At 46.7% G+C, this 25,000-nt stretch overlaps 2 protein-coding genes across 6 annotated transcripts in view; one reads left to right on the forward strand and one right to left on the reverse strand.

The window, feature by feature from the left end:
- Positions 1–25,000, forward strand: part of LOC121679669 (astrotactin-2-like) — a 542,058-nt gene that overhangs the window by 388,361 nt on the left and 128,697 nt on the right. For all 4 annotated transcript variants that reach the window (XR_006021382.1, XM_042058566.1, XM_042058564.1 and 1 more), the window contains 3 exons: positions 1,061–1,185; positions 8,319–8,423; positions 9,027–9,206. Coding sequence is in view for 3 of the 4 variants with exons in the window: in XM_042058566.1 (XP_041914500.1) it covers positions 1,061–1,185; positions 8,319–8,423; positions 9,027–9,206 (410 nt within the window). In the remaining variant the exon portion in view is untranslated. The remainder of the gene's footprint in view (positions 1–1,060; positions 1,186–8,318; positions 8,424–9,026; positions 9,207–25,000) is intronic.
- On the reverse strand, positions 15,670–19,075 carry trim32 (tripartite motif containing 32). 2 transcript variants are annotated; one of them, XM_042058567.1, is made up of 2 exons: positions 18,940–19,075; positions 15,670–17,890 (listed from the first exon to the last, which is right to left on the reverse strand). In XM_042058567.1, the coding sequence occupies exon 2, from the start codon at positions 17,861–17,863 to the stop codon at positions 15,824–15,826; it is 2,040 nt and encodes a 679-aa protein (XP_041914501.1). In that variant the 5' UTR covers positions 17,864–17,890; positions 18,940–19,075; the 3' UTR covers positions 15,670–15,823. The 2 variants fall into 2 exon arrangements, with proteins under 2 accessions (XP_041914501.1, XP_041914502.1); XM_042058568.1 differs by having other exon boundaries at positions 18,862–18,956.

Genomic DNA, 25,000 nt, shown 5'->3' on the forward strand with positions numbered 1-25,000 from the left:
ACACAGAGCAGGGAGCATAGACACAGAGCAGGGAGCATAGACAAAGAGGAGGTAGCATAGACAAAGAGGAGGGAGTTAGCCAGTAAAGTAAAATAACAAGTACATAACACATGTACATAACACAAATACATAACACGTTATGAAATATTAATGCAATTAACGCATTGTGTTTACCTATTTGCTTTGTTGGGGGCTGATGTCATGTAACAGAGGCCGCAAAACCTGAAGCAGCTAGATTGTTTATTTTATTGTCTATGGAGTTAGCTGAAGATGGAGATGAACGTGAGGAGCTTGTATAGGCGAAAATTATCAGTTTTGGCGAAAATTATCAGTTTTAAAAAGCTGCCTGATCAGTGATCACCACCACCACACAGAGAGACAGAGGAGGGACCAACATTTAGCCAATAAATAGTAGTTGTACTGCAAACTGTTTTTCACTGTTGTTAGAGAAAGTATACAATGTCAACATGCACCAACAGCATGTTACATAAAGATGATACTTTTCGGGTCCTCTCTATAAGGATCCAACTTGACCGTAGGCCCTATGCTACTCCATTTACGAGATCCCAAACATGAAATGAAGTGTTTGCACTTAACTGTGTATATTTTGAGGTATGTATCCATGCCAACAATGTTAATATAATGATCAAATGCATTCAGTGACACTCATCTCATAAACTCATAATTCTCTTATTTTCACCGGAAAAAAATTGGCTAGTAGAAATTCTGATTGGCTAGTAAATTTAGAAAGTTACCAGCCACATTGGCTGGTGATCAAAAAGTTCATTTAGAACCCTGGTGATAGTAACATGCTCCGTGTATTGTAATGCCATCTGTTTCCTCTGATCGCCTCAATGAAAAAGCATTAAAAAGACGTGACAATGAATGAGTGAATGAATGAAACTACAGTGAATTAATATGACAACCGTGAATGAAACAATAAAAACAGTGACTGGCAAAACAGTACCATGTTGGGCTGGATCATCGATGTTGATCGAAGACCAGCTGCTCCGTGTTGATTGTTTGTTCTGTCTTTCTTTGTTGTTGTTTATCGTTGCAGAGACAACAACTTCATCAAGGACTTTCCCCAGCTGGCGGACGGGCTGATGGTGATTCCTCTGCCCGTGGAGGACCAGTGCCGAGGAGTGCTGTCAGAACCACTGCCAAACCTGCAGCTGCTCACAGGTGCGTGAGTGTGTGTGTGTGTGTGTGTGTGTGTTTGCTTGTGTGTATCTGTGTGTGTGTGTGTCTGTGTTAGTGTGTGTTTGCGTGTGTGTGTGTGTCTGTGTTAGTGTGTGTGTGTGTGTGTGTTTGCGTGTGTGTGTGTGTCTGTGTTAGTGTGTGTTTGTGTGTGTGTGTCCCTTTAGTGTCTGTGTGTGTGTGTGTGTGTGTGTTTGTGTTAGTGTGTGTGTGTTTGCGTGTGTGTGTCTGTGTCTGTGTGTGTGTGTGTGTGTGTGTGTGTGTGTGTGTGTGTTTGTGTTTGTGTTAGTGTGTGTGTGTGTGTTTGCGGGTACTGTATGTGCGTGTGTGTGTGTGTGTGCGTGCATTCGTGCATGTGTGTGTATGTGTTTCTCTGTGTGTGTGTGTGTGTGTGTCTGTGGTGCATGCGGGACATGCAGACATGCAGACACACACACACACACACACATGCACACGTCATTTTTTTGCGGGCGGGTCATTAAATATATATATTTTTAAAAATACTTAAAGTATCACGAGAAGGCTAGCATCAATATTTAACTCATAATTGCTTTTCAAAGATATCATTGGTTGAAGCATACAGACCTACTCGCCACATGGGTGGAGAGGTAGAGATGGAGACTAGAGGTGGAGACTGTAGAGGTGGAGACTGTAGAGATGGAGACTGTAGAGGTGGAGACTGTAGAGGTGGAGAGGTAGAGGTGGAGACTGTAGAGGTGGAGACTGTAGAGGTGGAGACTGTAGAGATGGAGACTGTAGAGGTGGAGATGGAGACTGTAGAGATGGAGATGGAGACTGTAGAGGTGGAGACTGTAGAGGTGGAGAGGTAGAGATGGAGACTGTAGAGGTGGAGACTGTAGAGGTGGAGAGGTAGAGGTGGAGACTGTAGAGGTGGAGACTGTAGAGATGGAGACTGTAGAGGTGGAGACTGTAGAGGTGGAGATGGAGACTGTAGAGATGGAGATGGAGACTGTAGAGATGGAGATGGAGACTGTAGAGGCTGTAGAGACTGTAGAGGTGGAGACTGTAGAGGTGGAGACTGTAGAGGTGGAGACTGTAGAGGTGGAGACTGTAGAGATGGAGACTGTAGAGGTGGAGATGGAGACTGTAGAGATGGAGATGGAGACTGTAGAGGTGGAGACTGTAGAGGTGGAGACTGTAGAGATGGAGACTGTAGAGGTGGAGACTGTAGAGATGGAGACTGTAGAGGTGGAGAGGTAGAGATGGAGACTGTAGAGATGGAGACTGTAGAGGAGACTGTAGAGGTGGAGACTGTAGAGGTGGAGAGGTAGAGATGGAGACTGTAGAGGTGGAGACTCTAGAGGAGACTGTAGAGGTGGAGACTGTAGAGGTGGAGAGGTAGAGGTGGAGACTGTAGGTAGAGGTGGAGACTGTAGAGGTGTAGAGGTAGAGATGGAGACTGTAGAGGTGGAGACTGTAGAGGAGACTGTAGAGGTGGAGACTGTAGAGGTGGAGAGGTAGAGATGGAGACTGTAGAGGTGGAGACTGTAGAGGTGGAGACTATAGAGGTGGAGAGGTAGAGATGGAGACTGTAGAGGAGACTGTAGAGGTGGAGACTATAGAGGTGGAGAGGTAGAGATGGAGACTGTAGAGGTGGAGAGGTAGAGATGGAGACTGTAGAGGTGGAGAGGTAGAGATGGAGACTGTAGAGGTGGAGACTGTAGAGATGGAGAGGTAGAGATGGAGATTGTAGAGGTGGAGACTGTAGAGGTGGAGACTGTAGAGGTGGAGAGATAGAGATGGAGACTGTAGAGGTGGAGAGGTAGAGATGGAGACTGTAGTAGAGATGGAGACTGTAGAGGTGGAGAGGTAGAGATGGAGACTGTAGAGGTGGAGACTGTAGAGATGGAGACTGTAGAGGTGGAGAGGTAGAGATGGAGACTGTAGAGGTGGAGACTGTAGAGGTGGAGACTGTAGAGGTGGAGACTGTAGAGATGGAGACTGTAGAGGTGGAGACTGTAGAGGTGTAGAGGTAGAGATGGAGACTGTAGAGGTGGAGAGGTAGAGATGGAGACTGTAGAGGTGGAGACTGTAGAGGTGGAGACTGTAGAGGTGGAGAGGTAGAGATGGAGACTGTAGAGGTGGAGATGGAGACTGTAGAGGTGGAGATGGAGACTGTAGAGGTGGAGACTGTAGAGATGGAGACTGTAGAGGTGGAGAGGTAGAGATGGAGACTGTAGAGGTGGAGATGGAGACTGTAGAGGTGGAGACTGTAGAGATGGAGACTGTAGAGATGGAGACTGTAGAGGTGGAGAGGTAGAGATGGAGAGGTAGAGATGGAGACTGTAGAGGTGGAGATGGAGACTGTAGAGTGGAGATGGAGACTGTAGAGGTGGAGACTGTAGAGATGGAGACTGTAGAGGTGGAGACTGTAGAGGTGGAGACTGTAGAGATGGAGATGGAGACTGTAGAGATGGAGATGGAGACTGTAGAGGTGGAGACTGTAGAGGTGGAGACTGTAGAGGTGGAGACTGTAGAGATGGAGACTGTAGAGGTGGAGACTGTAGAGATGGAGACTGTAGAGGTGGAGATGGAGACTGTAGAGATGGAGATGGAGACTGTAGAGGTGGAGACTGTAGAGGTGGAGACTGTAGAGGTGGAGACTGTAGAGATGGAGACTGTAGAGGTGGAGAGGTAGAGATGTAGACTGTAGAGATGGAGACTGTAGAGGAGACTGTAGAGGTGGAGACTGTAGAGGTGGAGAGGTAGATATGGAGACTGTAGAGGAGACTGTAGAGGTGGAGACTGTAGAGGTGGAGAGGTAGAGGTGGAGACTGTAGAGGTGGAGACTGTAGAGGTGGAGACTGTAGAGGAGACTGTAGAGGTGGAGACTGTAGAGGTGGAGAGGTAGAGATGGAGACTGTAGAGGTGGAGACTGTAGAGGTGGAGACTATAGAGGTGGATAGGTAGAGATGGAGACTGTAGAGGAGACTGTAGAGGTGGAGACTATAGAGGTGGAGAGGTAGAGATGGAGACTGTAGAGGTGGAGAGGTAGAGATGGAGACTGTAGAGGTGGAGAGGTAGAGATGGAGACTGTAGAGGTGGAGACTGTAGAGATGGAGAGGTAGAGATGGAGACTGTAGAGGTGGAGACTGTAGAGGTGGAGAGGTAGAGATGGAGACTGTAGAGGTGGAGACTGTAGAGGTGGAGACTGTAGAGGTGGAGACTGTAGAGATGGAGACTGTAGAGGTGGAGACTGTAGAGGTGGAGAGGTAGAGATGGAGACTGTAGAGGTGGAGACTGTAGAGGTGGAGACTGTAGAGGTGGAGAGGTAGAGATGGAGACTGTAGAGGTGGAGAGGTAGAGATGGAGACTGTAGAGGTGGAGATGGAGACGGAGACTGTAGAGGTGGAGATGGAGACTGTAGAGGTGGAGATGGAGACTGTAGAGGTGGAGACTGTAGAGATGGAGACTGTAGAGGTGGAGAGGTAGAGATGGAGACTGTAGAGGTGGAGATGGAGACTGTAGAGGTGGAGACTGTAGAGATGGAGACTGTAGAGGTGGAGACTGTAGAGATGGAGACTGTAGAGGTGGAGAGGTAGAGATGGAGAGGTAGAGATGGAGACTGTAGAGGTGGAGATGGAGACTGTAGAGGTGGAGATGGAGACTGTAGAGGTGGAGACTGTAGAGGTGGAGAGGTAGAGATGGAGACTGTAGAGGTGGAGAGGTAGAGATGGAGACTGTAGAGGTGGAGATGGAGACTGTAGAGGTGGAGACTGTAGAGATGGAGACTGTAGAGGTGGAGACTGTAGAGATGGAGACTGTAGAGGTGAAGAGGTAGAGGTGGAGAGGTAGAGATGTAGACTGTAGAGGTGGAGAGGTAGAGGTGGAGACTGTAGAGGTGGAGACTGTAGAGATGGAGACTGTAGAGGAGGAGACTGTAGAGGTGGAGAGGTAGAGATGGAGACTGTAGAGGTGGAGAGGTAGAGATGGAGACTGTAGAGATGGAGACTGTAGAGGTGGAGAGGTAGAGATGGAGACTGTAGAGATGGAGAGGTAGAGATGGAGACTGTAGAGGTGGAGACTGTAGAGGTGGAGAGGTAGAGATGGAGACTGTAGAGATGGAGAGGTAGAGATGGAGACTGTAGAGGTGGAGACTGTAGAGATGGAGACTGTAGAGGTGGAGACTGTAGAGGTGGAGACTGTAGAGGTAGAGGTGGAGACTGTAGAGGTGGAGACTGTAGAGATGGAGACTGTAGAGGTGGAGACTGTAGAGGTGGAGAGGTAGAGATGGAGACTGTAGAGGTGGAGAGGTAGAGGTGGAGACTGTAGAGGTGGAGACTGTAGAGATGGAGACTGTAGAGGTGGAGACTGTAGAGATGGAGAGGTAGAGATGGAGACTGTAGAGGTGGAGACTGTAGAGGTGGAGAGGTAGAGATGGAGACTGTAGAGATGGAGACTGTAGAGGTAGAGGTGGAGACTGTAGAGGTGGAGACTGTAGAGATGGAGACTGTAGAGATGGAGACTGTAGAGGTGGAGACTGTAGAGATGGAGACTGTAGAGGTAGAGGTGGAGACTGTAGAGATGGAGAGGTAGAGATGGAGACTATAGAGGTGGAGAGGTAGAGATGGAGACTGTAGAGATGGAGACTGTAGAGGTGGAGAGGTAGAGGTGGAGACTGTAGAGGTGGAGACTGTAGAGGTGGAGACTGTAGAGATGGAGACTGTAGAGGTGGAGAGGTAGAGATGGAGATTGTAGAGATGGAGAGGTAGAGATGGAGACTATAGAGGTGGAGACTGTAGAGGTGGAGAGGTAGAGATGGAGACTGTAGAGATGGAGAGGTAGAGATGGAGACTATAGAGGTGGAGAGGTAGAGGTGGAGACTGTAGAGATGGAGAGGTAGAGATGGAGACGCTAAAGAAGCTGAAGACGCGAGAAGTTAAAATAATAAAGACACCCCTCCAGGAAAAGCCATATATGGGAAACATTTGGAAAGGTTCTTAAAGAAGATGACAGTAATGCAAGTTATGTTTTCTGTAGCCTTCTTCTTGCGAAGCCATTTAAAAGTATGACAGCCACAAAACAGGCACGACCAATATACAGTAACTTGTCACAAATGCGGCACTGGTAGACTAAGCCCTCCCAGCCAAACCGAGTAAGTGCAATTCCCAGACCTCATGCAAGCAATAGACTTTTTTAGACTAGGTACAAGACCTAATGACGCTAAGTAAAATAATGATGATACTTTGCCACCTGCCCATGTTAAACTTTTAGCCTACAGCTGTGAGCAGGTAGCTTGACGAGCCAGACCCACATTGCTGCCGCTAGGGTGCATCTAGATGTCTAGGCTAGTGAGCAGGCGCCTGCAGGCATAAATGTTATGGCACACAGGCTACACAGCTATATCTACCGGTATGTATAGGCCATATAGGTTTGTGCATGCATAAAAGTTACTTTGGTTCATTGTGTCTGTGACTTTAAACAGTGTATGTGATTCAGTAAAGCTTTGTGCTTCATTCAGCCAACCAGTTCTTATCTAACGTTTTGACTAGAAATGTATCTCTCCTGCCTGCCTTGCTGCCTTCACCATTTCTGTTTTTGAAAGTAAAATGTATGTCCATGGCCTTGAAATCTTGTCTTAGTGTTTAGGCTACCTTATCCTTTGCTGGTTGCGTGTGTGCTTGCGCTCTTATTCTCAATCTCTCTCCTACGCAAACATTATGTCCTGCATATGTGTAGTTCTACTGCGTAACGTTTCACAAATAAACTAGTTTGTCTTACAGAAATGGCCTACTGTCACACTGCATGGTAGGCTATAACCAAAAGCACACATTTTGTAAATAAGCGGGTCGGATCGCGGGTCGGGTATAATTTTGTCCTAATTAATATTCGCAGTCCGAATTGCAGTCGGGTCATTAAAATACCGGACGACCACGGGCCGCTTGTGACCAAACCCGCGCAACACTGATACACATACAGTACACATATACACACACACACACACAGCTCGGTCCCTTGACTAGACAGAAAGTGTGGGAGACTCCAGTCGGTCAGACACAACGAGACACGACGATACACAACGATACACAACAAGACACAACGATACACAACGATATACAACGATACACAACGAGACACAACGATAAACAACAAAACACCATGAGATACAACGATAAACAACGAGACACAACGAGACACAAGACACAACGATACACAATGATACACAATGAGACACAACGATAAACAACAAAACACCATGAGATACAACGATAAACAACGAGACACAAGACACAACGATACACAACGAGACACAACGATAAACAACAAAACACCATGAGATACAACGATAAACAACGAGACACAACGAGACACAAGACACAACGATACACAACGATACACAATGAGACACAAAGAGACACGAGACACCATGATAAACAACGATACACACCGATACATCCATACATGCATGTGCCAGTGTGTAGGCCACACCTTAATACGCCACGCTAATCAGCCCATTAGTCCAGCAGGCTGCCAATCTCCGCACCCCGGCGCGTCTTTGGCATGCCACCCATCCGTCCACTCTGCTTCCTCCCCGAACCCCCCCCCCCCCTTGAGAGCATCATTCTCTGCCTCTCCTGAGACCCCCCCCCCCCCTCGCACCCGGCTGCGTGTCCGCCTCACAGCTTCCCTAATGGCTTGTTTTGTCTGCGTGCCCTTTTATGGGCACGTAGTGCCGTCATGCCTCAGACAGCTGCCTCCGTGTTAAAACACTCCAAATTGAATTTGAGCCGTCGCCCTCGCCGCACTTCAGAGTGTGTGTGTGTGTGTGTGTGTGTGTGTGTGTGTGAGCCGTCGCTGCCCTCGCCGCACTTCAGAGCACTCAGAACAGACATCCTCAATCAAGCGCCGAGCCACCGAGGAGCCAAGGCCAGACACAGAGACCAGTCGCTCCTAATTAAATACTCCCGCTTAATTAATATGCAAATGGACCTGCTGATGAACTTGTTGTCTGTCTGTGTGTGTGTGTGTGTGCGTGTGTATGTGTATGTGTGTGTGCGTGTGTGTGTGCGTGTGTGTGTGTGTGTGTGTGTCTGTGTGTGTGTCTGTGTGTCTGTGTGTGTATGTGTGTGTATTGTGTGTATGTGTGTGTGTTACAGGCGATGCTCAGTTCAATGAAGCGATGGGCTACCCTATGGTCCAGCAGTGGAGAGTGCGCAGTAATCTCTACAAAGTCAAACTCAGTGCCATCACTCTGGCCACAGGTATGTAGGCAATGGACATCTTTACAGTCAAACACACACACACACACATTCACACACACACACACACAGAAACACAAGCATTCATGTTCACAACAAATGCAACACTGGGCACAGCAGTGGAATGCCATACGTATGTGCCATAAGCAATACAGCATTGTTTTCCATCTATGAATACAATCCTTATATTCCAGAAATAGTTTCCAATGCATTATTTACATGCCAGCCTACATGTGTTAAATATAAAAAAGCTCTAAATAAATATTGGCTTTGCTCTACATTTGGAATAATAGGAAACATACCTCCAGCCTGGCACATCCTTTTTATGCCCTGTGTGTGTGTGCATGGTGTGTGGTCTAGGCTTCTCTAAGGTGCTGACCTGTGTGTATTGTCCTGTGTGGTGTGTGTGGTCTAGGCTTCAAAGTGACCTGTGTGTATTTTCCTGTGTGTGTGTGTGGTCTAGGCTTCATAGTGACCTGTGTGTATGTGTGTGTGTGTGTGTGTAGGCTTCTCTAAGGTGCTGAAGAGTGACCTGTGTGTGTGTGTGTGTGTGTGTAGGCTTCTCTAAAGTGCTGAAGAGTGACCTGTGTGTGTGTGTGTGTGTAGGCTTCTCTAAGGTGCTGAAGAGCCTGACGGGAGACAGCATGCGGGACGAGATGCTCTCCTTCATCCAGCAGTATGGAAGCCACTACGTGTCCGAGGCTCTCTACGGCTCCGAGCTGGCCTGCACCATCTACTTCCCCAGCAAGCGGGCCCAGCAGCAGCTCTGGCTCCAGTACCAGAAAGGTGAGAGAGAGAGAGAGAGAATAAAGAAAACATTATTTTGCACACATGGATATTTTTCTCTGAAATCAAGAGCAATGAGCATACATCTGTTCACATAAAATGTCAGGTCAGGTCCGATGTAGAAGATGGGACATTTGCAAATGCCAATCAATCTGAAATATAAAGGAGCATAATCATGCAGTGAATAAGAAGCAGTGCTCCCTCAGAATGGTGTATAAGCAGCAAGGCTTTGAACCAGTTCACGGAACGAAATTGAAAACCAGAAACGTTTGATGTTTTCTTAGGAACAGAAACGAAACCAGAAACTTTCCATTTTTTATGTTCCGGAACAGAATTGTTTATCTAAAATAACACTCATAGCAGAGCCGGCGAGGGGGGGGGGGGGGGGGTACTGTAGTCATAGTCATAACCTCTTAGTCATAACCTCAGAATGTATTATGGGATGCATCAGCTATTTGACAGCGAGGAACAGGCATCTACGGCATGGTGGTGCAGATGTGTTTAGTCATCTCGACTGCTAGTGCATTGACGCTAGCAGGTTAGCTTAGTCAAACACAGCGACGCCATTCTGGGTAAATTGGTACTTTGTAACGTAGCTGAACAGAGCAGACAAGAGCAGGGCTCTCAGGTGTCACGCATTGAGCGTGACAGTCACTCATTTCAGTCTTTTGTCACGCTCTCCCGCCACACATTGTATTTCTCACGCAGAAAAACTATTTATATATTTAATATGCTGCGGCAGCGCCCAAAATGTCTCTGGCCGCGCCGCTCTCACTATGGAACCGGCAGGAATCAAGCGCGTCTGTCCTGGAGTTGAGCCTGCCACTTATCAACCAATCAAAAATAACGAGAGGGGCTACACAATAGCCAATCAGAAAATAACTATATTGTATCTGGGTAAGATTTAACGCAACAACCAATGAAAAACGCGTATCCTGGAATTGTTGAACGTGAATTATTGAACGTGAACCTGTTACCTACTTCTTCCAAGTTTCGTTCACCTTGGAGCTTCGAGCATCAGTTCATGGTTTCAGCACAGAGTAAGTCATCTTTTAATGTTATTGCATCTGTATTCAAAAATGTCGGGTAAAAAGCAATTAAGCATCCTCTCATTCACCCTGAGAGGAAAGCCCCCTAAAAGGTCCAGGTTAGTGGATGCTCAGAGGTGGTGAAAAGGCCCATTATTGAATTGTCAGTGCCATGTGTCAAATCATTTCTTTTGCAAATCTGAGCAATTATAAATCATACTTTTGCCCCATTTTGACTTAGGAGGGCATTGCTCCTACATACTTTAGCCAATAATCAAACGTCTGCTCTCTTTTGGAAAGCTGAGACACTGTTGGAAAACAATTAGAATAACTGTGTGATGTACTGACACAAAGTTACAAAGGCTAGATTATTCTTTTCTTTTTCTAGCGGATAACAAGCATCTTTGAACTGACCACATTTCAGCCCTCTAGGTCTTGACTTGATATGACTTAAGTCCTAGCATTAGGTCTTGTCATGCTGTGTGCAAAAGTAGATCAATATAGAATGACAACATGAGTACTTTAGACCATTATTTGCCAAGGTATGCTCATGCACTTGGTAAAATGCCCTATGAAAACTCCCCATAGGACTTTGGGTTCTCCAAAATGCATACTGGCAATCAAATGCTTACTGCATATGAACCCCACATTAGCATAATCTTGGCCTCAAATGAAAGGTAATACGTTTCATGCTTGCATTTGGATTGTAGGCTACTTCAGGTTCTGGTATGACTACACTAAATATGGAATAATTTCAAAAAATACAAATCTTTACAATTTCTATTTCAATTCAATTGGTGTGTATAAGACGGGCTATATTTCTGCACAACTAATATTGGATCAACTGGTAACTGACCTGGGGCTGGTGTATGCTAGCTGGTGATGCTAGTTGCGCGTGTAAATCCTCACACCCCTAACCTTAAGAGCGCTTCTAACCGCTGAGTTGGAAGCCTGGGCTTTTAGCTCAGTGGTTAGAGCGTTCGACTCCCATGCCAGTGTGTGTTGACGTGGCGGGGGGGGTGATTGTCGACAGGGAATGTCACTCTTGCCTGTCCTCAAAACTTGAGCCCTGCAAGAGCCTCCATGGTACGTCCAGGCAAATGGGAGTTGTTGAGTTAAAAATGACCTTCAATGGGGAATAATGGATTCCACTGCCGCAGATGCGAAACTGTGCTGTTTGCATACCAAGACGACCCAGTTTGACAACAGAGCCGTGCCCCTGTGGTGTGTGTGTGTGTGTGTGTATGTGTCCCAGGTACTACACTTGCACCACACTGTTCAGCGTGATTATGTAAGATAAATCACCCCACTGTGTGCAGCGTTGCACAACCAGAAACAGGAATGCAAAGCATATTGACAGCAAGTGTGTGCGCAAGTACAAATGTTCTTTTCAGACACACACACACACCTTGTTTGAAAACATTGCCAGGAGCACTAAATGTTTCAATAAGAAAACACACACCTTTCTGTCACTGGTGTGTTTATTTGATATTGACTGCCTGGGGGCTATTTTTCAACACTGCTCACCTCTCTCACACACACACACCCTAATGGTCCATGTTACACAGATCGTATTACCTTGTACGCATTAATCTTCTTTGCAGCTTAGGAAACATATTATTTGGTGCTGAAATATATTAGGCAGTGGAACTTGCCTTGCAGGACTGTTTCTTCATTCTGTCCCACAACAGCATCCCTAGAGCAGCTGCTGGATCTAATAGAACACACACACACACACCGTCATATCAGTTAGGCCTGAACAAATACTGCATGAGCAAGGTAATAACTATTTCTACTTTCCTCACTTGAACTTTTGATGGATAACAGTGCTTAAATTCGCCATCTCCATTTACAAACTCCAAACACGAAGTTACAATATAGCTACTGAAAAGACAAGAGAAATGTAATTCTGATTTTCGCCTCCCTGTGAAATTGACTTCAGAAGACGTGTTCCTTACATCTCTCTGCTGTGCTGGCCCTGGTCTGTCTATCCTTTACATCTGCCTGACAACAGGACTCCATCTGTTCCTCAGGTGACTAGGAGGACTGTTCACTTCGCTCACCACAGCACAACTCACAGGGAGAGAGTGCAATTTAAAGACATGATTCATTTTTTGGAAGAGTGCAATTTAAAGACATGATTCATTTTTAGAGATCACTCACAGGGGGAGTGCAATTTAAAGACATGGTTCTTTTTTAGAGATCACTCACAGGTTGCTTCTGCGCATGAAGGGGAAGACTAAAACCTGAGGGTAGAAGAGCACTCACACCACTTTGGAAACCACAATATTGAAGTCTTTTATTAATGTTGGATTTATTGCACGCAACTGATTAACATTACAGATATGAACGTTTTGAGTGTTGAGACTTCACAGAGCAACACCAACACGACAGTACCACGTCCACTCATGAACGTGACGTGACATGCGCCCATGCGAGCGGTCACTTGGCCATATTGCACATCTCTCTCTCCCTCTCTCAACTCAGCTCAGTCTACAGATCACAACAGATCAGCAATATGCTGTTTATTGATTCTGAGCGCAGAGCAAATGGGCCATCTGACGATGTGTACAGCTGCACGAGCGTCTACAGATAGAATGCCATTTAGAGTTCTTAAAGTTGCCATGGTCGCAGGCACGCCCTCTAATCTCAGCCGCGGGTAAACAGTACTCTTGCAGCAGCACAAGTTGTGCCTTTAAAGACATATTATGAGTAGATGTGTATATCGTTAAGATTTATATTTGGATGTGCTGATACTTTGTTAAATACAGAATTCTTTAACGTAGCAAATCATTCTTGGGTCTGTAAAACCCAAACACATCTCTGCTGTACGTCCATGTTGAGATGGGAGCTTGTTACGGACCCATCTGTATGAGTGGGCGCAATGTTTACCTGTGAGAGAGAGAAAGATAGTTTCACTGCTGTTTTTCTGCAGCGTGCCTGACTCTACACACCTCCACCTCCACGTCCACCTCCACCTGCACCCCCTCATCCCTCCGCCTGAGCACACATGTACACTATGACCAGTGAAACCGGCTCTCACACACGGGATTGGGGAAGGTGGACAGAGTAGAACACACACAACGTGTCAGGTGATATGACACCTAAACGTGGCGCCAGTGCCCTGATGGTGGCCCAACAGCACCAGCGTCTGGCCAGATAAGGGCCGAACCAGAACCAGAACCAGGCCCGGGCCAGAGTCACTATAAACACAGTAAACAAGTAAGATTCAATACACTTCAATCAAGGCAATAAACGCTTGTTTTGTCTGACAAGGCGTTTGTTCTTGTTATGGTAGAGCATTTCCAGTGTTTTCTGTTTTCTTTTGGTCATTGTTGTGAGGTGAGCATTTCCCAAGATCGTTTTGGTCATTTTAAGTCATATTTCCAACAAAGCAGCAGAATTGAACTTCATAAAACAGGTCAAGGAGCACTACAAGGACAAAACATCTAGAAACAATCAAAAATGCTCTGTAATAAGCAGAGATAACTTGTCAGACTTATCCTTGATTTAAATGTATTTCGTCTTGCTTAGATTTACATCTCCTGCAGCGTAGGGTGAAAGATGACTGAGGATGATGCCGTGACAGAAGGCTATGCCTCCGTACAGGAAGGACAGATCCTATCAAATTGGCGTAAACAGTAAAATCCACCATTCAAAAAACCCAACGCCAGTCTCGTGTGATTCATCACAAAGAAACAAGGACACTTAAAAACATCGATGCTTTGTTTTCTTGTTTAGATCAGATATAACAACATAAGCCTGGAGCCTGCCTGGTCACCGTCCCAGTGATGATTATTTACTTGTAATCCTGTCTTAGATGATCTGGATGCAGTGTGTGAGTGTGTGTGTGTGTGTGTGTCTTACATGATCCGAATGCAGTGTGTGTCTTACATAATCTGAATGCAGTGTGTGTGTGTGTGTCTTACATGATCTGAATGCAGTGTGTGTGTGTGGGTGAGTGTGTGTGTGTGTCTTACATGATCTGAATGCAGTGTGTGTGTGTGTGTGTGTGTTATACATGATCTGAATGCAGTGTGTGTGTAGTGTGTGTGTGTGTGTGTGTGTTTTACATGATCTGAATGCAGTGTGTGTGTGTGTGTGTGTTATACATGATCTGAATGCAGTGTGTGTGTAGTGTGTGTGTGTGTGTGTGTGTTTTACATGATCTGAATGCAGTAACACAGTTGGCATGCTCAACACAGCAACACACAAACAAACAATAAACAAACAGAAAATACAAAATAACAACATTCTGGTTTTAAAGCCTTCGGTAACTAAACATTTTTCCAAATTCTTCAAAAAGAGTACTAAAACATAACTAAATGTTTTTGTTTTTTTTAAAAAAGCAGTCTGATGAAAGTAACACCATTTTAGTGTTCCACAGAGCGTTTTATTGTTTGTGGTCCCCCCAGCATAGATCATCAATGCTACATGGTATGAACATATAAACTAATGATTCATTTCCGTGAATGTCTTGCCATTTTGATGACGTCAGGCTTCTTAAGGGAGCCAAGTTTCTCTTCCGATCAAGCAAGCAAGCCATTCATGTAGACGCAGTGTGACGGAGCAGGGGACACAGAATAGCACTAGCGTTGCACATCGCTGGCACAGGGGACATGGTGTAGTGGGCTGTGCTGCGCTGCATTGTACAACAGACACGTTTCAGATGACAAGGTCAATCCTTAAGGTATAGAGATATTGACCTACCTGACACATTAACTGACACACACACACACAGTTATTTTGTAAATGTCAGACTCCTCATTCTCTACTGGTCTCTCAGTGAGAAAGTCACGTCACTGAGACATTAAAGCAGCATTCTCACAATTTCACATTGATTGACTCTCTCTCTCTCTCTCTCTCTCTCTCTCACACACACACACACACACACACACACACACACACACACAACACTGTCCAATTATTGCCTTCCGTTGTGCTGTGGCCTTCTGGGAGGCCGTTAAGGGAGGCGGCTTGGGGCAGCAGACGCTCCTGGCGTCCGTGACTGTTCCCTGGAGCGTGTGATCTGAGCCGGGCCGAAGCCATCTGACCGGGGCCCAGTGTGATTGTAATAAAGGCGGTCTGTCGCCCGATCTCTTGCGCTTCCCCTGACAACAGGAGCTGGCCTCAGAGAGGATCGGTCAGTCAGTCGCAGTTTAGATCGTATCAGAGGAGCGGTCAGTCAGTCGCAGTTTAGATCGTAGCAGAGGAGCGGTCAGTCAGTTGCAGTTTAGATCGTAGCAGAGGAGCGGTCAGTCAGTCGCAGTTTAGATCGTAGCAGAGGAGCGGTCAGTCAGTCGCAGTTTAGATCGTAGCAGAGGAGCGGTCAGTCAGTCAGAGGAAAGATTAAAGTGGCGAATAATAAGAACACAAATCTTTATCCACCACATCCCCAAACGCCCCAAATCCCCCCCCCCCCCCCCCACCCAACACACACACACACACACACACACACACACACACACACACACACAACCCCCCCTGGCTGAGTTTTAGCAGATGTAAGAGTGCAGTCTTCTCTATAAGAATGTGTCCACCTGCAGCAGGTGTAGGAGTTGGGTCTGGGGCAAGTTCACGTGTCCACCTTTAGCAGGTGGAGGAGCGCCGTCTCTGCAGGTAAGTGTACACCTTGACGCAGTGGTCCCAGCAGTCCAGCACGAGCAGCTGCCCCTTCTGCGTGACGGCCACGCCCACAGGGCAGGTGAGGCCCTCCTGGATGAGCACATTGTAGCCGCCTTCCCTGGGGAACTGCAGGATCTCGCGCCGGCCGCTGTCCGTCACGATCAGGTCTCCGTTGGCGTCCACGCACATGCCGGTGATGCAGCGGAAGTCCTCCGTCTCGGAGAAGAAGTGGCTGAGCTGCCGGCCCAGCTGACCGTCCGTGCCGACCGAGCCGATGGAGAAGCCGCCCTCCAGGTGGTGCTCGTTGTGGCGGTTCTCGATGTTCAGGCCGAGGCCCTGCGTGAAGTACACCGTCCCTGTGGGGTCGCACGTCACGAACTTGGGCCGCACCGCCGAGCACAGCCGGTTGTAGTTGACCACGCCCACGTTGCGGTCCACCGCCAGGCACCAGAGCTTGCCGCCCTCCACGTCGGACACCACGAACTGACCGGAGGGCATGGCAGCGATGCCCCACGGCTTGATCAGCTGGTTCTTGTGGCAGGCCACGCAGTGCCCGTCGGTGGTGTAGACCTTGACGGAGTTGTCGTAGTTGTCGGTGACGCCGATGAGGCCCTGCTGGGTGATGGCGATGGACAGTGGGATGAGGTTGGGCAGGTCGGCGCCCAGGAAGCTCAGCACGAAGTTGTCGATGCTGCTGGGGTTGCGGCGGATCTCGCGCTGGAAGCCCTTGCGGTTGAAGATCTGGATGCGGTAGTTTCCGCGGTCAGCCACCAGGACCTCGCCCTGCGGCGTGACGCACACGCTGACCGGCAGGTTGAACATGCCCGGCAGGTTGCCCTTGCACCCCATCTTCTTCACGAACTGGCAGAGCTGCGTGCCCGAGGAGGACGGAGATGACCCTGCGGCGCCGCCGGACGCCCCGCCGTCCACCGACTTGGACTTGTAGCTCCCGGGGGACGCGCACACCGCCTCCTCCGCCGCCGCCATCATGTCGATGTCGCGGTAGAGGTCGAGCGGCGCCGAGGCGGCCGTTGCCGCGGCGACCAGCTCCTGCCCGTCCTCCTCGTCCATGTTGACGGTGCACGGCTTGGTGGTCAGCTGACACACGTCCAGCGGCTTCGGGTGCTCCATCTTGACCAGCTCGGGGTCCTGCAGCTTGAGCAGCAGCGGCAAGCTGGCTTTGAGCTCGGGCTCGTCCTCGTCGTCCCCTCCTCCTCCGCTCGCGCCCGCACAGCCGCTGTCCTCCAGCAGGGCGATGTCCGACTGCTTGATGCGCGTGGTCAGGTAGTCGCAGCGCGACACCACCTGCACTTCGGCGATGTTCAGCAGGTACGTCTGCTCCTCCAGGCTCTGTGCGTTCAGCTTCTCCACCTCGGCCATGGAGGCGGCGAAGGCTCGTCTGGACCGGCCCAACTCCTCCTGCAGACGCAGCTCTGCGCGCGCGTACTCCTGCTGGACCGCCTTGTACTTCAGCCGCAGCGACTTGGCCACGCTGTCGATGGCCGCCTTCTTCTTCTGAATGCCAGCCATGGTGTCGCGGAGCGCTGCTAGCCGGCCGCCCAGCTCCTTGCGGTGTTGCTCGGCGGCGGCGCGGATGCTCTGGACGGAGTGACCCTGCTGCTGATGTCCCTCGGACTTGCACGAGTCGCACAGCACCAGGCCGCAGTCTCGGCAGTACTGCCGCGGCAGCCTGTTGCGGCACGCCTTGCACATGAGCAGGACGCTGGGTCCGCCGCAGGACGCGGCGCAGTCGATGATCTTCAGCACGGTCAGGTTGTCGGCCAGCTGCGAGATGCTGCTCATGCGCGACACCTTGCTGCAGAAGGGGCAGCGCACTCCGTTGATGGTGCTGGCCAGCAGCTTCTCCAGGCACTGACGGCACACCGTGTGGCCACACTGCAGCAGCTTGGCCCGCAGCTGCTCCTGGTCGTACGTCTCCAGGCAGATAGGACACTCCAGCACCTCCCGCAACAGGTCTGGGTCCAGCGGAACCGCTACGGCCATGCTGCGTTCCACTGGCGCCGAGGGAGCCTAGCAACAGACAAAACAATCAGCTCAACCCCAGTCAGTTGCAGTACACACAAGAGTAATGTTACTCCTGTCAGTTGCAGTACACACACAAGAGTAATGTTACTCCTGTCAGTGTTACAATTGAACACACGGCAGGAGTAACATTAGTCCTGTCTGTTCTAGGCCATGTAAATAGAATTTTAAATGCATGTATTAACACCTTAGTGAAACTTCAGTAAGTTTAGGTGTGTGCAAGCGATTATGCAGGCATATCTTGCATAAGTGCTACACAGAGCAGTTTATGATCTGTTTGCAAAGTGAGCTGATTGGAGGGGGGAAAAACGTCGCACATAAACATGGATACTATTTAAACAGACAATGACAGCGCACATTCCGATGTGACTCCTCGCATGGGAATGGGACACACTTGGCAAGAGGCAGCGACAGTTTAGACAGGCTGTGACTAAAGAAAACTTCGTCTAACTGACGTGTAACGTTTGACGTTAACACGGAGTCACCAATGAATTCGAGTCACGATGATGACAAGCTATCTTGGTGTCAGCACAACCTACACAGCCCACAGCAACTGCACCGTATCATCTCTACTTCAATATTGTATTGGTGCCGTTGAAAACACAAATGGCACAATGACTCAAGTCATCTTCATCACCACAGCATTTCTGAGTAATGTTTTGCTAGCTACATTAGCTAGCCACCAAGTAGCCTGGGTGTCGATTACAATAACACGTCGGACGAGTTTGTCCTTCTCATTGCACTAATGTATAATGGTAGCCACCTGGACTTATTGCCAATTCAGAATAGTGAGTGGAGGAACAAATTAGTGGCACGATCATGTAGCCTGATCGTGCTAACACAACATTGCAAAGACGTTAGCTGGTGGCTAGCGCTAGCAAATTATTCTCAGGCCTCTCCCACAGTATTTCAGTATGTATTTGCATCATTGTAGTCATAAAAGCCACCAGTAGACCCACATTAAGTTAAATCTGCCATAGCCTGGTATGCATCAGTGTTCGTTGCTTCAACGATGAAGCAGTTGTTTTGCAGCTTACCTTGGCTTCAATGTCAGGTCTGGTGAAACGTAGCTAGCTAACGCAGCAGGGCGTTCTGCGGTGGGTGTGCTTGCGAGACTGCGGTGTTGACGTAGCCGAGTGGTTCACAGATGCCCCCTCCCACCCCCGTTTTCATTGGCGCAGTGCCTTGCAGCTGGACGAGAATATATCATCTGGTTGGTAGGATTACAAGTCGGTCTTTTTAGAACTGCATTGGGAAATCGAGTTCTTGTCAGTCTCATGTTTTGGTTGGTTTCTTTTGTTTTTTTCCATCACAGTTACATCCACAACTTTAGTGCAGAAAAAGAAAGTAATACGTTACTGATGCTTTTTGATACATCGATTAATTCATTAAACTTTTCAGTGCCAGGTTTTGTGGTGCAATGTTGAAGGGTATATGTATAAGTTATAAGTTATAATAACACTGTGCAAATAAGGGTTAAAAAGACGCATTTCTTTATCTGTTTTCAGCTGGACAATTACAGTGAGTGTAAAATAATACCGACTCTGACTAGTGAGAAGGGGGGCGTTGCCGGTGCAGAGATGCAATATGCTTAACAGTCACTAGATGGCAGCAAAGGTCTATCTCAGGTTATTTTCCAACAAATACGGCTGTATGTGAAACCAACATACCGGTACTGTAGGCTACTTCGGAACAACTATGGTGTAAACAAAAATGAATTATTGTCATAGGTGGTAGCCATGCCAGTCTCTAGGTATGGTGAAGGGTATGTGATGATGTGGGGCTATTTTAATTCCAAAGGCCAAGGGAACTTTATCAGGATGCATAGTATCTGGATCCATGAAATAAGTGGCCTTTAAAAATAAAAATCTGCCTGCCTCTATGGGAATTTAACATAGGGGTGCCAATACTTATGACCCCTGTATTTTAAGGAAGATTTATTTATTTATGATACATTATTCATTCACAAAGAAAATTGGTGTCCATAAAAGTTGGATATTTCCTCATTATTTTACTTAAGGCAATAAGATTATTTTCCAAAAGATGATTTTATATTCCTCTTTTTAGTCAACTTTAGCAGAGGTGCCAATACTGTTGGAGGGTACACCATTATTTAAAGCCTATTGTAGCTCACTTCATAGAAAATACACTTGTACACATGTATTTGGACAATCTTTTTTTCAAAAGGAACTTCAGCTGTACTTCAGCTGTCACAAAATGTAGTGGAGTAAAAAGTAAGATATTTGGCCTAGAAATGTACTGGAGTAAAAGTAAAAAGTTTAACAAAATTGAGATACTCAAGTAAAGTACAGATACATGAAAAAGCGACTTAAGTACAGTACAGAAGAACAGTAATTACAGTGGATGGAATCCACTATCTTGAAATCTCCTGGCTTCTTCTTCTTATTATAACCTTTTCAAGAAATGCGACTCTAACCGCTTAACGTACAGACATGTTGAAATAACCGTTCTGAAGGTCTGGAATGGGGCAAGAGAGTTATTATTTCAGATTTTTTATAAAATTTATACTTTTTGAGAAATAGGGGATTAAAAATGTTAAAAAGCTCAATTTTCCCCCTTAGACTTCAAAGGCTGTGATGTCATAATGGCCTAAAGGCAGCTGCGCTTGTTAAGCTCCCAGAGTAGTTCCCGGGCTAATTAGAACACTGGCACAGGTGTCACCTGTGAAATCAAACTGTCTCAGCTTCTAATGCATACAATCTGGTGCTCCCTAAAACTACACATCCTGTTTAAGTGTTTCCCGTGTGTCAAAATAAAAGTCACAGCTCATGCTTTGCGCATTATATCTGCAGAACGGTTTGACGCATGTGCTTCAAATTTGGTACAAGTGTTTGTATGACTCAAAGATGAAGTGAGTTGATGTTGGAGGTCAAAGGTCAATGGTCAAGTAATGAACACTCTGAGTGCGATATCTCAAGAATGCCTTGACATACATGCCTGAAATTTGGTATGAGTATTTGTATGGATTCAAAGATGAAGTGAATAGAGAGAGACCTTGAGTGTTATATCTCAAGAACGCCTTGACACACAAGGCCTTTTGGTACGAGGGTTTGTATGAACTCAAAGATTAAGTGATTTAATGTTTTTTTTTCAGGAATTTCCCACCAACATTAAGCCAGCAGCTTTCCATCCACTATTGTAATTCCTCTGGCATTACATTCTAGTTGAGTAAATGTACTCAAGTAATGGCCACCACTGGGCTCCTGCTCTAGCTCTGTAGGCAGGGTTCTACATTGGGTTCTAAATTAACTTCCTGGGTTCCTGCTCTAGCTCTATAGGCAGGGTTCTAAATTGGGTTCTAAATGAACTTCCTGGGTTCCTGCTCTAGCTCTATAGGCAGGGTTCTAAATTGGGTTCTAAATGAACTTCCTGGGTTCCTGCTCTAGCTCTATAGGCAGGGTTCTAAATTTAGTTCTAAATGAACTTCCTGGGATCCTGCTCTAGCTCTGTAGGCAGGGTTCTACATTGGGTTCTAAATTAACTTCCTGGGTTCCTGCTCTAGCTCTATAGGCAGGGTTCTACATTGGGTTCTAAATTAACTTCCTGGGTTCCTGCTCTAGCTCTGTAGGCAGGGTTATAAATTAACTTCCTTGGCTCCTGCTCTAGCTCTATAGGCAGGGTTCTAAATTGGGTTCTAAATTAACTTCCTGGGTTCCTGCTCTAGCTCTGTAGGCAGGGTTCTAAATTAACTTCCTGGGTTCCTGCTCTAGCTCTATAGGCAGGGTTCTAAATTGGGTTCTAAATTAACTTCCTGGGCTCCTGCTCTAGATAGATAGATACTTTATTGATCCCCAGGGGAAATTCAAGGTCTCAGCAGCATACAGACAACACAAACACATTCTTTAACAGCAGAAAGAGTAATTAAAGTATATCATATAAAAACACAACTAAGCAATAAGGACAGTAGAAGATAAAGAATATGCTAAATATACTAAAATACAAATTATACTAACTAACACTTAATCTAAATCAATTCTAAAAACAGTATCCATATAGTGGTGATTAATCAATCAAAGGCGCTTGCAATGACTGAGGCAGGGACTAAACCTGTGATTCTCTGTGCATAGTAAGGTAAGGTAAGGTGCTCTGTGTGAGTGAGTGTCACAGTGATAGTGCAATGGTGATAGTGGTCATGGTGATAGTGCAAATGAGTAAGTCAGTGCAACAATGCAGAAATAAAGTAAAGTAAAGTCTATATATTTAAATATTTAAAGAAAAGGTATAAGTGTGGGTTATGCATATGTGCTAATGTGCTAATATAGCACGCAAACAGTGAGGCAGAAAGACAGTGGTAAAAGTGGCTAGTGGACAGACAGTATCCAAACATGGAGGGGGTGAAGAGGCAGACAGACTATGCAGAGAAGTCTATCTCTCCTCTTCCCTTAAGTGAAGCTCTATAGGCAGGGTTCTACATTGGGTTCTAAATTAACTTCCTGGGATCCTGCTCTAGCTCTGTAGGCAGGGTTCTACATTGGGTTCTAAATTAACTTCCTGGGATCCTGCTCTAGCTCTGTAGGCAGGGTTCTAAATTAACTTCCTGGGATCCTGCTCTAGCTCTGTAGGCAGGGTTCTACATTGGGTTCTAAATTAACTTCCTGGGATCCTGCTCTAGCTCTGTAGGCAGGGTTCTACATTGGGTTCTAAATTAACTTCCTGGGATCCTGCTCTAGCTCTGTAGGCAGGGTTCTAAATTGGGTTCTAAATTAACTTCCTGGGATCCTGCTCTAGCTCTGTAGGCAGGGTTCTAAATTAACTTCCTTGGCTCCTGCTCTAGCTCTGTAGGCAGGGTTCTACATTGGGTTCTAAATTAACTTCCTGGGTTCCTGCTCTAGCTCTGTAGGCAGGGTTCTACATTGGGTTCTAAATGAACTTCCTGGGATCCTGCTCTAGCTCTGTAGGCAGGGTTCTACATTGGGTTCTAAATGAACTTCCTGGGATCCTGCTCTAGCTCTGTAGGCAGGGTTTTACATTGGGTTCTAAATGAACTTCCTGGGATCCTGCTCTAGCTCTGTAGGCAGGGTTGTAAATGAACTTGGTCAATGTGGCTGGTAACTTTCTAAATTTACCAGCCAATCAGAATTTCCACTAGCCAAATGTTTTTGCCTTCATGATTTCATTTTATATATATAGTTTCTTATATTAAAAAGAAGATATTAATTATCATCAACAATGACAAGCCAGCTGGAACCTGCCACTCATTTTCTCTCCCTGTCGTGTGCAAAGTATCATCTTTATGTAAAATGCTGTTGGTTCATGTTGACATTGTAAACTTTCTAACAAGAGTGAAAAACAGTTTGCAGTAAAGCTACTATTTATTGGCTAAATGTTGGTCCCTCCTCTGTCTCTTGGTGCCCTACGCACAGTGCATGATGTGTGTGGGGGTAGCGGCAACACTGATCAGGCAGCTTTTTAAACTGAAACTTTTCGCCTACAAGCTCCTCACATTCATCTCCATCTTCAGATAACTCCATAGACAATAAAATAAACAATCTTGAGGTTTCAGTTACATGACATCAGCCCCCCACAAAGGAAATAGGTAAACACAATGCGTTAACGCAATTAATTGCGTTAATATTTTGTAACGTGTTATGTATTTCAAAATTAATCGCTGTGATTAATGCGTTAATTTTGACAGCCCTACTTTTTATTTTACTTTACTAGCTAACTCCCTCCTCTTTGTCTATGCTCCCTGCTCTGTGTAGGTGTGTGTGTGTGTGTGTGTGTAGGTGTGTGTGTGTAGGTGTGTGTGTGTGTGTAGGTGTGTGTGTAGGTGTGTGTGTGTGTGTAGGTGTGTGTGTGTAGGTGTGTGTGTGTAGGTGTGTGTGTGTGTGTAGGTGTGTGTGTGTGTGTGTAGGTGTGTGTGTGTGTAGGTGTGTGTGTGTGTGTAGGTGTGTGTGTAGGTGTGTGTGTGTAGGTGTGTGTGTGTGTGTAGGTGTGTGTGTGTAGGTGTGTGTGTGTGTAGGTGTGTGTGTGTGTATAGGTGTGTGTGTGTAGGTGTGTGTGTGTGTGTGTGTGTGTGTGTGTGTGTGTGTAGGTGTGTGTGTGTAGGTGTGTGTGTGTGTGTAGGTGTGTGTGTGTGTGTAGGTGTGTAGGTGTGTGTGTGTGTGTGTGTGTGTGTAGGTGTGTGTGTAGGTGTGTGTGTGTGTGTAGGTGTGTGTGTGTGTGTAGGTGTGTGTGTGTAGGTGTGTGTGTGTGTGTCTTTGCTCCCTGCTCTGGCTCCGCTCGTTCTTCTAATTCCTTGTGTTTACTAGTAGACGCTCCGTTCGTTTCCATGGTCTCTCACGCTGGTTTCACTGCAAACTGCGCACAGCCAAAGGGTGTATGAAACGTCATCACGTAGCACAGTGGTCATGGGACAATGATCATGGGAAATGTAGGAAGTACTGCCAGGGGGATATATGACCAAGAACAGAGCCTAATGTATCATGCATGTAATGCCTCATGCATCACTGGCCAAACTGGCTAGTAAGTTTTTATTAACACCCGTCAAAATTATTTTTAACCCGCATTAGGGGGTTGGCGGGTGTTAATTTAGAACATTGTCTATTGGATCCTGCACTAGCTCTATAGGCTCCTCTAGCTCTATAGGCTCCTCTATAAGCTCCTCTAGCTCTATAGGCTCCTCTAGCTCTATAAGCTCCTCTAGCTCTATAAGCTCCTCTAGCTCTATAGGCTCCTCTATAAGCTCCTCTAGCTCTATAGGCTCCTCTAGCTCTATAGGCTCCTCTAGCTCTATAAGCTCCTCTAGCTCTATAGGCTCCTGCTCTAGCTCTATAAGCTCCTCTAGCTCTATAGGCTCCTCTATAAGCTCCTCTAGCTCTATAGGCTCCTCTAGCTCTATAGGCTCCTCTAGCTCTATAGGCTCCTGCTCTAGCTCTATAGGCTCCTCTAGCTCTATAGGCTCCTCTATAAGCTCCTCTAGCTCTATAAGCTCCTCTAGCTCTATAGGCTCCTCTAGCTCTATAGGCTCCTGCTCTAGCTCTATAAGCTCCTCTAGCTCTATAGGCTCTTCTAGCTCTATAAGCTCCTCTAGCTCTATAGGCTCCTCTATAAGCTCCTCTAGCTCTATAAGCTCCT

This window comes from Alosa sapidissima, chromosome 13, assembly GCF_018492685.1.
Source record: "Alosa sapidissima isolate fAloSap1 chromosome 13, fAloSap1.pri, whole genome shotgun sequence".
Classification (NCBI taxonomy): Eukaryota; Metazoa; Chordata; class Actinopteri; order Clupeiformes; family Clupeidae; genus Alosa; species Alosa sapidissima.

Coding starts and splice junctions, on each gene's coding strand:
- trim32 (XM_042058567.1), bottom strand. CDS start 17,863: ATGGCCGTAGCGGTTCCGCTGGACCCAGACCTGTTGCGGGAGGTGCTG.